Consider the following 13,731-nt stretch of genomic DNA (forward strand, 5'->3'; position numbering starts at 1 on the left):
AGGAAGAAAAGGAGTGGCCCTTGTGGAAACTGTTTTAAGCAGCTCTCTTTTCATGGTTGGAGGCAGCATGCTTCTGAATACAAGTTGCTGTAAACTGCTCTTGTGCTTAGAACTTGCTTCCAGACTTCCATAGGCATCTGGTTAGCCACTATGAGAACAGGTTGCTAGACTAGATGGACCACTGATCCAGCAGGCTCCTCTTATGTTCTTAAGCACTCTTCCTTTGCTTGCCCACCCAGCCCCAGTCCTCGAGTTTTAATGGTCTCAGCTGTAGCTGTCAGAGTAGAACCGCAATTTAAATCTAAAACATATCAGCTGTAGTTATGAAATTGTTCAGAAGTATGCATTCCTGGAATGTATGTGATATGTATACTTGGCCCTTTCCAAACAATCATGCCACTCAGGAGGACACTGTTGGTATAGAAAGCACTTTCTTCTTAAATAGCCTGCTTGGTTGTTGGAATCCTACCAGCATCAACATCGGTGTTCTAGCAGGTTATGATGCTGGCCTCCTGCAGCCATAACAGCTCCTGCTCCAGCCGCAACCTCAGGATAGATCCCAGCCTGACATTCTTCTTCAGTAACTCATACCTGCTAGCTAAGATAAGAAGCCAAGGGTCCTGCAGTTATAGCATGCGCTCACACAGACTGGCTTGCGCTGCAGAACCCAATTTGATGTCCTAACACGTCTACATACTGCAGGGTGACCCTTATAACATTTTTTAGCATGCAAAGTGCTTTATAATCTTTATCTCATTAATCCTCACATCTGTGCTATAGGTCATTTCCCCCCGAGTTTCCAAACTGAAACTTGATTGCTCAAGGCAATAGCTGAGTGGAGATATGAACTCCAATTTCCCAGGTTCCAAGTCCAACTTCCTGTCCAGAGTGGACAGCTGCCCCGCTGTCATTTTGTTTTGGACTATCTTTTGAATGTAATTAAGTCCACCTCTTTCAAATCAGGTGTTTCCAGTGTGGTGCCCATGGGCACCAGTGTGCCCACCATATACCGCTTTGGGCACCTGTGAAATCTCAATAAATATCCCCTCAAAAATTCACAAAGTACAAGATACAGTTTGCTCTTCCTGCTCAGTTCCTGTTTACATTGGCTTGGCCTTTCCTACACTGAACGCACCCACATTTCATTGGATGCAAGGAGTGGACACCTACCCTCCTATCCATTCTGAACAGAGGAGAGATGCAAATGACTTCTGTCTGTGAGCGAGCACAATGGTTGCTGATGCAGGTACCTTTTTCCCATTGATGGGGCAACTGTTGTAGTGGCCAGACTGCACCACTTTGTGGTTGTGGCTTTCCCACCCTCTCATAGAGTTGTGGCCATTGTGTGTTATGACACCCACATAACACAGCAGTTATTTTGTGACTGCTGGTCATGCCACTTCCTCAAAATTCCAAATGTGCACATTACAAAACGATTAGTGACATAATGCCCCTGTCTTATTCCAACTGCAGTTGTGCTGCTATAAATGCATTCCATGTGAGACTGAGTATCAAAAAATAAAATGGATTAAGACATGCAACTACATTTATTTATTATTAAACTTATATCCCTCCCTCCCTCCCAAAGGAGTCCAGGGCGGCAAGGGCACATGGCTGTCATGCTCTAATTCCCCAGAACACACTTTTAACTATTTAAACAGAGCTAATTCACTCACTCATCTGACTTGAGGATGTGGTGGAAGCACAGGCAAGACATCTGTGCCCGCTGTATGTACAAAATAATGTGTGACATAGTCACTGTGCATTTAGGTCCAGTTTCTGCAGTCCTTCGGATCTTACTGTACAGAGCACTGCATCTTCCCCACCTTGTATCCAAAAAGCAGTATATTGTGAAATTCTACACAAAGTAGAATTTGTGTGTTTTTGGACGCTAAAGTAGTGCATGGTTCTATGGTTTCATCTCCATCCGTATTGGTCGCATCAGTTTGTTTGGAGTTTACTTAGTTTCTACCATGAGTTTTTTGGTCAGAGCTTACTGTCTTTTTTTTTTTTTTTTGCTTTTTTTAGCTTGATAGCCTATCAAGCTAAACATCTGACATATTGTAGCAACCCCTCTTCATTTCACAGTAAGTTAATTTCCACCAGCATTTTATCCATATTAGTACTGCTGTACTTTGAGAATCTGGTGGTGTTTTACATGCATACAGACTGCAAGCTTTTGTAGGCTACAAATTTCTGAATTTTCCTGATGGCCTTCTGGCACAACAGGACACATCATTCTCTGGAAGGACCTTTTCCTATGCTGAAATGCTCAACTTGTTGGTATTGGAAACCTGATGCCACAATACCAATGATGGCAACGTATCCACAACAGTTCAGTTTGTTGACTCTCACGGAGTTGCATTGTGCTGCTCCAAGAGATGGGATCTGTTGGCCGGTGCTGGTTCAAAAGCATTTTGTCAGCCTAACAGGCCGGTATTGATCAGGGTTTGTTCTTTGTCTGCTGGATGCTGCTTTTACTGATTTGTTTTATTCCCGCACAAAAAATATTGGTATTAATATGGATATTTTTAAAGGATATATTGATAAATGAAATACGGATAAAATCATTGTTAATATAAACATTTTAGAGGCAGATTTTTTAAAAAAAGATTTTGAGAATAGCCATGGAAAATTGCTACATAAAATTCCAATCCACAATTATAGAGAATAAGCAAATTAATTGAAAATTCAATACCAAATACGAATTGGGCGGAATTCTAGTGCATTCCTAGCTGCTCCTCTAGTTTGCAGCTGCATACACTGAAAATTTACTGCCATATTGAAGTGTACAATTGTCCAAGGAAAAAATTCTGTTGACTTTCCATTTCCTTAATGTTGGTGAGATGCAGACATGTGTGACTGGGACACTTGAAGTTAAAAGGGACACGTTGATTCATATCTTTCTGTGAGACGTCATACATGACTGTAACTCCTCCTAGACAGGAGCAGTTGAAACTTTCATAGAATTTTAAAAGTTCATAGATCGGACTACTATGTAGTTGGGCTCCTTGTCCATTCAGTCTGTTGCTCTCTTTTCAGACATCAGCGTCACCATGCTAAATTCTCCATGTCTTTAGAAAAGACAGCCCTGGAGGAATGAGAGTTTAACTGTGTTATTTGACTCTTTGGCTCATTCTGGTGAACAGTGTTCATGTGATTACCATCTCTCCCATCATTTTTTTAACAGTTATTTTAACAGATGAAGAGGTTCAGAGGAAAAGAGAGATGATAACGAAGAGGAAGGAAGAAGAAGCCCTTAAAGAGAGCTTAAAGCCCAAATTGTTGGAGGAGCAACAGCGAGTCATTGATACTCTCCTGGAAGCCCACCGCAAAACCTATGATCCCACTTACTCTGATTTCAATCAGTTCCGGGTAAGCTTCAGGGCTTTCTTTCTTTCTAATCTCATTACAACTGTGACTAGTAAGACATCTACTGGTAAAATAAGTGAACTGAAGGAGTAGTTCTGAATCAGCAGAACTGACAAAAGCTTTGCCTGCTTCTCACTCAGGAAAAGAAGTTATATGCAGCCTGCAAGTGGAAGCCATTAGATATTCCTGAAATTTATTTGCTTGTGAAGAAACCATTTAATATTTCCTTAAGGTTTGATTACTTTATGTAGCTGCTTTTGGAATTGGAATCTGGCTATGAGAGGCTTTTTAAACTGCCTGCAGGAATTTTCCCAGTGGCTTGTAAAATGCCATAGTCAACGTGTGTTGAATCAGTACGATCTGATAGCAGCCTGTCCTAAAAATGCATATGATGGAATGATATCACAACAACTCTTTTATTTTCTTTCTGGTTTTCAAATCTCATAACCGCTGAGCCTGTCCCTTGTTTTTGAGGGCCTTGGGGTGGGGCAGGACCTTTTAGTCACCTGCTGGGCACATCTTCCTTAGCTGCACTGGAGTCCTGAAACAGCTGTTTTCAACAGTTCTGAGGAAGAAAGAGGAGGGAATAGAAAGCACTTGTGGTGGAGACAACCACAAGTCCTTCCTGTTTGGTAACAAGACTGATGAAACAGCTGAGAGCTGGAGCTCAGCTTTGGGGTTGAATGACGCACACAAGAACTAGGGAAAAGGACTGAGGTGGGGAGCAGAAGTGGAGGAAGGAGAACTGATTGTGCCTGATTCATGGTTTTGACAACTTGGGGGCTAGTCACTGTTGCGAAGTACCACAAAAACACCAAGTGTAACTAGCCCCCAAATTGACTTCCTTCTCTCTCTCTCTCCTTGCCAGTTCATATATTATAAGCAAAACAAATATTATGGGTAATAATATGAGTTATGGGTGATAGCCTGCTCCTGGCTTCATCCTAAAAATTGCACAAATGGAAAATTAAATGTCTTACATGCCATGGATTGGCATTTGCAGATATCTTTTCAATGTTCATATGCAAATAATGCTAAGAACATACAATCGTATTTGCTGTGGCTTTCTGGGTCATACTATGCTGTGTGTTGTGTTTTTTTTTTTAATAAATCAGCCTTGTTACATTACCATAGAAATAGCTATGTTGGGGCAACATCGTAGTATACCAGAAAACTTTTTAATCAGAGGAACTGTTATTTTAAGGAAATGGATTAACAAATGGGCAAATTTTAATAGAAGCAAAAAAATAGCTATGGGGATTTGCAAAAGCATTGTGTCAATCCTGCCATTGATTTTATTGGTGGAAAAGGTCCAAACATTTTTGAAAAATCTCAAGCCATCCATTTGTTTCTTGTTTTTCTTAGTAAGGTGTTCCTGTTAGAGCACAGTTTTCCCAATAATGAGAACAGGGGTGGTGAGGACAGGCAGAAAAGGTATAAGAAAAATAATGGGCTATTACCAAACAATGAGGATGGTACTCTTCCTGTTTCAGCCTCCTATAAGGGATGGTTCAGGCACAAGAAGTACAAGTAGATCTTCTTCTGTCCAAGGTTTCTCTTCCTCAGAAGACTCTTCAGATCCTTTCAGCTCTTCCCCAGGTAATGTGCAGGATGCCGAAATAACGTCTATATCCATGAAATGATGAGAAATGGCTTGCAAAAATGTGTTCCTGGACCTGAGACCTTCTGCATGCAAAGCAGATGCTCTACCACTGAGCTACAGCCTTTGCCCAGACATGACAGTGTTTTTAATTAATTAATGTAACCTTTATGCCACTTTGCTGTACAAAATACCTCAATCAGTACACAATAGAAATTGAAATAATTAAAAATAATCAACCAGTATTAATGATAGTAAAACTCTACTGTATTCCAGTCAGTGGTAAACTTAAATCCTCCTTCACTAGAGCCTTTAACACACTGTGTTGAACAGGTTTTTTTTAGTTTTGACTTCTGCTTTTTAAAAAAATCACCACCACTATGTCTGAAATAAAAGACCCTCCGTGGTGCAGAGTGGTAAGCGGTGGTAACGCAGCCGAAAGCTCTGCTCACGGCTGGAGTTCGATTCTAACGGAAGGAGGAAGTCGAATCTCTGGTAAAAGGGGTCGAAGTCCACTCAGCCGTCCATCCATCCATGGTCGGTAAAATGAGTACCCGGCATATGCTGGGGGGTAAAGAAAGGCCGGGGAAGGAACTGGCAATCCCAACCCATATATACGGTCTGCCTAGTAAATGTCGCAAGACGTCACCCTAAGAGTCTGAAACGACTCGCACTATAAGTGTGGGGACACCTTTACCTTTTTATGTCTGAAATAAGGTTTAATTTGTGTGTTTTCCTCTTTGTATCCTGCAGAGTCAAAGAAGTTCTCAAATCTAGAACTGAGCGATGACAGCGATGAAAGTGCAGCCATGTCCATAGACTTCTCACACCTCACCATGCTGCCTCACCTGGCTGATCTTGTTAGCTACAGCATCCAGAAAGTGATTGGATTTGCAAAAATGATTCCAGGGTTCAAGTAAGGATGTTTTTCATTTCAGAAAGCTTAGCTGCATTTTCCTTCCTTGAACTTATTTATGTGTGTGTGTGTTTTAATATATTCATTTTTAAAATTGTACCACTATACATCTTACAAGGAGACTTCTGTGTTGGTTACAGTAAAACAAAATTTTGAAACAACAAAACAGTATTGGTAACTAAATACATGAAATCATTTCCTCAGGAGAACAATATTTCTCAAGCTTATTAAACTCAATAAATTTAAGAACTAAAAATACATTCTTCCAATCTCCCTCTATAGCCAGACATAAATTGAACACATCCTTCAATCTGGCTGTGAGCCAAAACAGTACAGTAGTGCCCCGCTTACCGCTGCTTCGCATTCCGGTGTTCCGCTAATGCGGCGGCGGGAAATTCCCCTTTTTAAAGCCGATTTTGCTGCATTTTGCGACATTTTTGTGCGACGGCCCCATTATAGTCTATGGGTTCCGCTTTACAGCGATTTCTGCTTTACGGCGGGGGCCTGGTCCCTAACCCGCTGTATAAGCAGGGCCCTACTGTAATGTAATTAACATTGGTGCCACTCACTCAGATCATCCACTTAGCCTGCAGTGAGGTTGCTTATTTTCATACTTACTGTAAACTGAGCATTAATGGAGCTGTTACATGATCATTCTGCCACATGGCTGAGTTGAATAAGGATCTGCTCAGTTCTCATTCTAAGGGATGTGTATCAGCTATGACTTGACATGATTGAGCTAGGATCTGAACCTAAGTTGTTCATATTCACTGGACTACACTCACTCCTTGGGATTCTGCATTGCAGTGTAACTGCCTTGTTAAGTTGGAAAATCTACTCAGCACATGATGGTTCTTAGCCTGATGTGTGGACTATTTACAATGAAAAGTATTGTGCTGGAATTGACTTGGGGTGATAAAAACAAATTCTGTATCTGATGGCTCATTCATGCATGCAAGCCATCATTTGATGCTTCATTCGATGTGTTATGGGCACAGATGTGTGAACCAACCCATGGTTGTTGCACATGGTTATTTGGAGATGACAGGAGGTTTCTATTCAGGGTGTTGTGTAGATGAGACCAATGCATGAAGACACAATTATTCACTGAGAGAGCTCTTCTGAGTACCATAGGACTAACTGTTGAGCTGGGAGGAAGCAAACAATTGTCAAATCTCACCCTTACCCAATGGAGTATTCTGATGATGGATGCTTTGAGGTTTCAGATGTATATTCTCCCTTCCCAAAATGTAGAAATCTTACAGCAGAGGACCAGATTGCTCTACTGAAATCCAGTGCCATTGAAGTAATTATGCTCCGTTCAAATCAGTCATTTTCACTGGAGGATATGTCTTGGACCTGTGGCAGCAATGACTTCAAATACAAAATCAGTGATGTCACTCAAGGTATGCTAGTTTCAGGTGTAAGTGGTATAGGCTTCCAGTGTAAAGCACAAGACTGCTCTGGAGCAGCCACCTAAACAAGCTCGTCTCATCATGATTTCCATACAAAATACATTAATTATTACTTACTGTCAGTAGAAAATGCAACTCAAGGCCTACAGAAGGCCAAAGGAATGCAAAAGATGAGCACAAACCGTGGTTCATAGGCAGGTTTATTTGTTTGTTAAAATGTTTACATTCCGCTTTTTGGGTTGCTCAAAATGGTTTACAGCAGATAATTTGAAAAATTAGGGATGTTAAGCAATAAATCTGAAAATGAGGGGAGAGCTGTGTTTTACCACTTAGTCGATTGATATTTTGGAACCAATTCATGTAATTGCTTTTTCAGACTTTTTCCATCTGTAGAGACACTGTTTAGTCATTATGGTTATGGTTAGTAAATTGGATGGGAAAGTGGGCCGTCTGAATTCTTCACCGTGGCCCAGTTCCTGCTTTAGCATGCCACTATACACACTTAAAAGCAACAGCAAAAAACTGCTTTGTGATGTGCTAAATAAGGACCTGGGTGTTTGCTTCAGTATTCAGACAACCACTTTGCTATCTTTGCTTTTCATCCACAGAAAGTAAAAAACTACTTCTCCAGCGTGGAGAAGATAAAATTCAAAAAGCAATCTTGTCAATTGGCCCTTACAGGAAATCGGTGAAATCCAGTTGAGTGTGCCAAAGTCCCATTCAACTTTTGGTGGGATTTACTCAACATCCCTCTATACATGCCTACTCAAGGGTATGTCCCATTGAGTTCAGTAGGGCTTACTCCCAAGAAAGGGGTATAGGGTTGTAGAAAGTGCTTCTGCTATGAATTACAAGTTTTGAATTGTGGTCACATCAAAGATGGAGCAGCCCACCATATCAATTATATTATTTATTATCCCTCAGATGCAATAGCATTCTTAAAATGGAGCTAAAAATCACAGAATTGGAGGTGCCGGAATGCATTATTGCTAGGCAACCCTGAAATCATACCTAGGGGATCTGCATGCTGACTATGCTTCATTCTCATGGAGGGAGTGTGTGCATGTACGCTTAGGCCTTCACATCAGAAGGAAAAGCCCTTGAGCAGTAGTCAACTAACCTGTCCCACCAGCACAAGGATTACCACTAGTACAATGGAACTTTCTCCTCCCCCATGTGTGCCCCACACCCTTCCCAAATCTGCTCTGGAAGGGTTGGGAGAACCCCAGAACAGATTTGGGGGGGGGAGTTCCCTCATGCAAACAGAAGGCTGGCGGAACTACTTACTTAGCACTACACTGAATACAAGTCTTTAACCTTTATAGTTCTTGAGCATGTAAGGAAAATTTATGATGAGACATCTGAAAATCTTTTCTTTACAGAGCATCAGCTAGCTCATGTATTTTGTGAGGTCTCTAGGCTGGATGAATGTGTATGTTGGTTGACCAATCCACATGTGCTAAGCTATTTAGCTTGAGCTTATGTTCATATTTGCTTCTTGCTCTGTTTCAGGCTAACTGATAAATCTAGAAAGAATTTAGTGCCTGCCTCTCAAAAGTGATGTTCTGTTTCTGTTTCAGCTGGACATAATCTGGACTTGCTTGAGCCCCTTGTTAAATTTCAGATCAGCCTGAAGAAACTAAACCTGCATGAGGAGGAGCATGTGCTCTTGATGGCCATCTGCATCCTTTCTCCTGGTCAGAGACTCTTTCATCTTCTCAGGCTGCGTTTCAGTTGGCTGTCTGCCTCCAACCACTTGGGGCCACTTCCCACATGACATTATTCTGACAGCCCATCATTTACATATGGGAAATAACACACACAGCAGTGTATGTTTCCCTGTGTGGAAACAATGCAAGCATCTGCTTTACCACAAAAATTACACACAGTGTAAGCCACTTCACTTATGACAGCCTTTAAGATACTGATTTTAAATACTGCCCCCTTTCGGGTCATAAATTATTATTATTTATTATTTATTTAATTTATTAGTCGCCCATCTGGCTGGTTGTCCAGCCACTCTGGGCGACGTACAAGATAAAACAATACATTAAAACATTAAAATTTAAAACCATAACAGTAAGAAACCTAACCCACCCCAAAAGCCTGCCTGAAGAGCCAGGTCTTCAAGGCCCGGCGGAAGCTCATCATAGAAGGGGCATGGCGGAGATCATTTGGGAGAGAGTTCCACAGGGTGGGGGCCACTATTGAAAAAGCCCTCTCTCTAGTCCTCACCAGTCTAGCTGTTTTAACCGGTGGGATCGAGAGAAGGTCTTCTGAGGCTAATCTCGTTGAGCGGCATCCCTGACGATGCTGGAGGCGCTCCTTCAGATAGACTGGGCTAAAACCGTATAGGGTTTTAAAGGTCAAAACCAACACCTTGAATTGGGCCCGGTAAACAACCGGTAGCCAGTGCAACTCCTTCAGCACTGGAATGATGTGATCTTGCCGGCGGCTGCCTTTAATCAGACGAGCCGCCTCATTCTGTACCAGTTGCAGCTTCCGGACCGTTTTCAAGGGTAACCCCACGTAGAGCGCATTACAGTAGTCTAGGCGAGAGGTGACCAGGGCATGTACTACCGGTGGGAGCAGATGGTTGGGAAGGTAGGGGCGCAGCCTCCGTATCAGATGGAGTTGATACAGCGCCGCCCGGCTCACAGCCAAGACTTGAGCCTCCATGGTCAGCTGGGAGTCAAGAATGACCCCCAGGCTGCAGACCTGGTCTTTCAGGGGCAAACGTACCCCATTGAGCACCAGGTCCACATCCCCCAGCCTTCCCTTGTCTTCCACAAACAGTACCTCGGTTTTGTCAGGGTTCAGCTTCAGCTTATTCCTTCCCATCCAGCCACTCACCGACTCCAGGCACTTGGACAGGGTTTCTACAGCCAACCTCGGTGAAGATTTAAATGAGAGATAGAGCTGCGTGTCATCCGCATACTGATGACATTGCAGCCCAAATCTTCTGATGATTGCCCCCAGCAGCTTTATATAGATGTTGAACAGCATCGGGGAGAGGATGGAACCCTGTGGCACCCCACAAGTGGGAGGCCAAGGATCCGAAACCTCATCCTCCAATGCCACTCTTTGGTACCTACCAGAGAGGAAGGAATGGAACCACTGCAATACAGTGCCCCCCCCATGCCTAACCTCTTCAGGCGGTCCAGGAGGATAACGTGGTCAATGGTATCGAAAGCCGCTGAGAGATCAAGGAGGACAAGGAAGGTGCATTCGCCCCTATCCCACGCCCTCCTCATATCATCTACCAAGGCGACCAAGGCTGTTTCAGTCCCATGTCCAGGCCTGAAGCCCGATTGAAATGGATCCAGATAATCCGCTTCCTCCAAGTGCGCTTGCAACTGTTTTGCCACCATCCGCTCAATCGCCTTGCCTAAGAATGGCAAATTTGAGACCGGGCGAAAGTTGTTCAGATCTTGGGGATCCAAGGAGGGCTTCTTTAAGATTGGTTTTATTACTGCCTCCTTGAGCGATGATGGCATTACTCCCTCTTCGAGAGATGTATTTACCACCATCTTGATCCCCTCACCCAGTCTATCTTTGCAGCTCATAATGAGCCACGATGGGCAAGGATCGAGTAAGCAAGTGGTTGGCTTTAAGGTTGAAAGCACCTTGTCCACTTCATCAGATGGAAGAAGCTGGAACCGATCCCACACCACCAGAGCACCACTGGTCACCTCTGGCTCGCTCACTGTGTCCACAGCGCATGGAATAGCACTCTTAATACGATCAATTTTCTCCACAAAGTGTTTTCTGCTTTCCTGTTGGCAGAGAAGCCGCAGACTCCTGTCTTTATCACAGAAGAGTCTTTGTGTGCTTGTATTCCATTATGATTACTCTGAATTGTAATCATTTGGTAACCTGTAGCATCCACTTACATGCAGTTGTACTTCAGTTTAACTATTCCTGATTTCCCACTGGTTTGTTCCCTCAGCACAGGGCCACACAGGGCTGCTTCTTTCCCCTGAGCAGGCAAGGAAAAGCAGCCAGATGCCAGACTGCTCAGGGAACTGCTTCAGCAGCAGCATCTATTCCCCTTTTTAAAAAATTAATGAATAGACGGTTGGGGTTGCAGTGCACCCAGGACGTTTTCCTTGCTAGGAGCAGAGGGCAAGGAAAGGTAGGCAAGTGGTGGAAGTGGGCTCTTCCGCTGACTGTACAACAGGAGTGGGGAACCTCAGGCCTGGGGAGCAAATGCAGTTCTCCAGGTCTCTTTGTCTGGCCCTTGGGACTCTGTTCCCCAGGCCACACCCCTCACTGATCCTCCTCAGCGCCTTTCTCAAGTGCTTGTGTCTGGGCTGGAATGTGTCCCTTGATTAGGGATGATGCCTCTGGCTTGCCTGGGAGAGAGAGAGGGGTTTGTGGATGATGGGTATTAAGTACCTCCGATTTTTGTGTGGCTGGAATGTAGCCTGGTATACAAAAGTAAGAGTTGTATCTGTTGTTCCACCCACTTTTTGCCTCTGGCCCTGTTTGCCATTGAGGGACTATAGCCCTTGAGTTGAAAAATCCCCCCCCCCAAGCTGCAAAAGGAAGGAGATTGCTCCTTTCTTCAAGAGCCGGCAGCTGCATTACAAGGAGGAGTAACACGAGTCTTAGCTCTCTTAATTGCACAAGCACAATCTGAGCTACATTCAGTGATCTGGACAGTTGCTCTTCAGGCCTCGATACTGCCTTTTTTTTTTCCAGTGAAAAGCCACGAAATCCAAACATTCCCACAATTAGTCTTGACAAATGTCTCTCGTCCAGGGAATTGTTCCGCCCTCCTCCTCCATTATTAGAATGCTTTTCCTTTTTTCTCAGTTAGGTTCTTAGTCCGCACCGTTGCACCTGTTTGCCATAGACACCTGGCTGATTTCTTCTGCTGCTTTATTTTAGCAGAAATGAAGCTTGGTATTTCATCATCCCCAAATCTTTATACTTCAGGGGGAGAAGAGCTGCCCTGGGAGTGAGTACCTGAGCATCTGCATGCTTGCTTGCTTGCTTGCTCCTCTGGGTTGCTGTCTTTCAAGACAGCTGATGTCCCTAGTAAGTGCTGCAAGGACTGGGACCCCCTGCCTGACCCTGACTCCAGAGAGAGGCTGCAGTCAATCTTGCAGCAGCTCCTGGCTGGGTCAGGGGGCATAAAAGCCTGGTTGCCCTCGGGTGGCAGGTCTGCCGCAGACAAGATCACCACCCAAAGGGCAACACCAAAGGGGAGAGCCCCTTGGGGAGTCCCGAGGGCAAGGGCAGTACCCCCTTCTATTTTTTAAAAAACAAGTCTAGATGAGATTGGTAGTGGGGAGGGTGTATGGTGCATGTGTAGTTCCTGCGCAGGGTGAGAGCCTGTGCAGTGAACTGAACAGTAGAAGAAAGTTGCCAGATACTTTCAGAGTGACAGTCTGTAACTGGCGGAAGGCTGGCCCTCCCTGGGTGTGAGATGGGGGGGAGTAGATGTGCCCTGTGTGAAAAATACTGACTGGGTCTGACTGTTCCCAATTTTCTCAGAAGCCTACTGGGACAATTAGTTCAAGCAGGTTTTGTTGGTGGGCTTTTGTTGGGTTCATATCAGGTATTTAGGAGGAGTCTTAGTAAGGAGGAACATGGGTGATGCCACCCCAATTTCAGTAATCATGGGATGAGGAAGGTATAGCCAGGGGGAGGTGGTGAACTACCATAGAAGATGAGGGCAAGGCTATCTGCCTTGTTCCTCACTCCCATTCCTTTCATGGACAGTTTCCTCATTGTCCATCCACTGTGCCCACTGGCCTGTGTGTGTTGTTCTTTAATCCATGATTTGATTGTGGATGAAGGTGCGGATTTGGTGTGCATTACCAAGACCTGGGTGGGTGAGCTGGGAGGAGTTGATCTGACCCAGCTTTGCCCACCTGGATACAGGCTGCAGGGACAGGGGGGAGGAGTTGCTGTGGTCTACAGGACTTCCATCTTTGTCACCAGGAAACCACTCTGTCTTGGAGCTGGCTGTGAGGGCCTGCACCTGGTGTTGAGCCAAGGAGACAGTAAACTAGGATTGCTGCTGGTGTACCATCCACCCTGCTGCCCGGCAGCTTCTCTAACTGAGCTGGCGGAGGCCGTCTCGGCTGTGGCATCAGAGGAGCCCGGAATGATAGTCCTGGTGATTTCAATTTCCTTACTGAGGCTTCCTCTAGTATTCCAGCTCGGGCCTCCATGACAACCATGGTGCTGTCTCAAGTTGTCACCGGCCCGACACATAGGGCAGGGCAAACCCTCAACTTTGTTTTTGGTGGTCTGGAGATGGTGGGGTGGATGTCACCCCATTGTCATGGTCAGACCACTTCCTGGTGAAATTTAGACTTATGGCTCCGATCCTCCCCTGCAGGAGTGATGGGCAGGTTAAGATGGTCCACCCTTGGAGACTAATGGAATCTACAGGATTCCTGAATGCCCTGGTG

The 13,731-nt window shown here is 44.4% G+C and overlaps 1 protein-coding gene across 7 annotated transcripts in view; it reads left to right on the plus strand.

Annotated features, from left to right (window-relative positions):
• VDR (vitamin D receptor) overlaps positions 1-13,731 on the plus strand; it is a 123,405-nt gene that overhangs the window by 103,122 nt on the left and 6,552 nt on the right. For all 7 annotated transcript variants that reach the window (XM_061615016.1, XM_061615011.1, XM_061615012.1 and 4 more), the window contains 5 exons: positions 3,191-3,375; positions 4,866-4,971; positions 5,726-5,888; positions 7,143-7,294; positions 8,884-9,000. In XM_061615016.1, the coding sequence (XP_061471000.1) occupies positions 3,191-3,375; positions 4,866-4,971; positions 5,726-5,888; positions 7,143-7,294; positions 8,884-9,000 (723 nt within the window). The remainder of the gene's footprint in view (positions 1-3,190; positions 3,376-4,865; positions 4,972-5,725; positions 5,889-7,142; positions 7,295-8,883; positions 9,001-13,731) is intronic.

The sequence above is a fragment of the Rhineura floridana genome, chromosome 3 (assembly GCF_030035675.1).
Source record: "Rhineura floridana isolate rRhiFlo1 chromosome 3, rRhiFlo1.hap2, whole genome shotgun sequence".
NCBI lineage: Eukaryota > Metazoa > Chordata > Lepidosauria > Squamata > Rhineuridae > Rhineura > Rhineura floridana.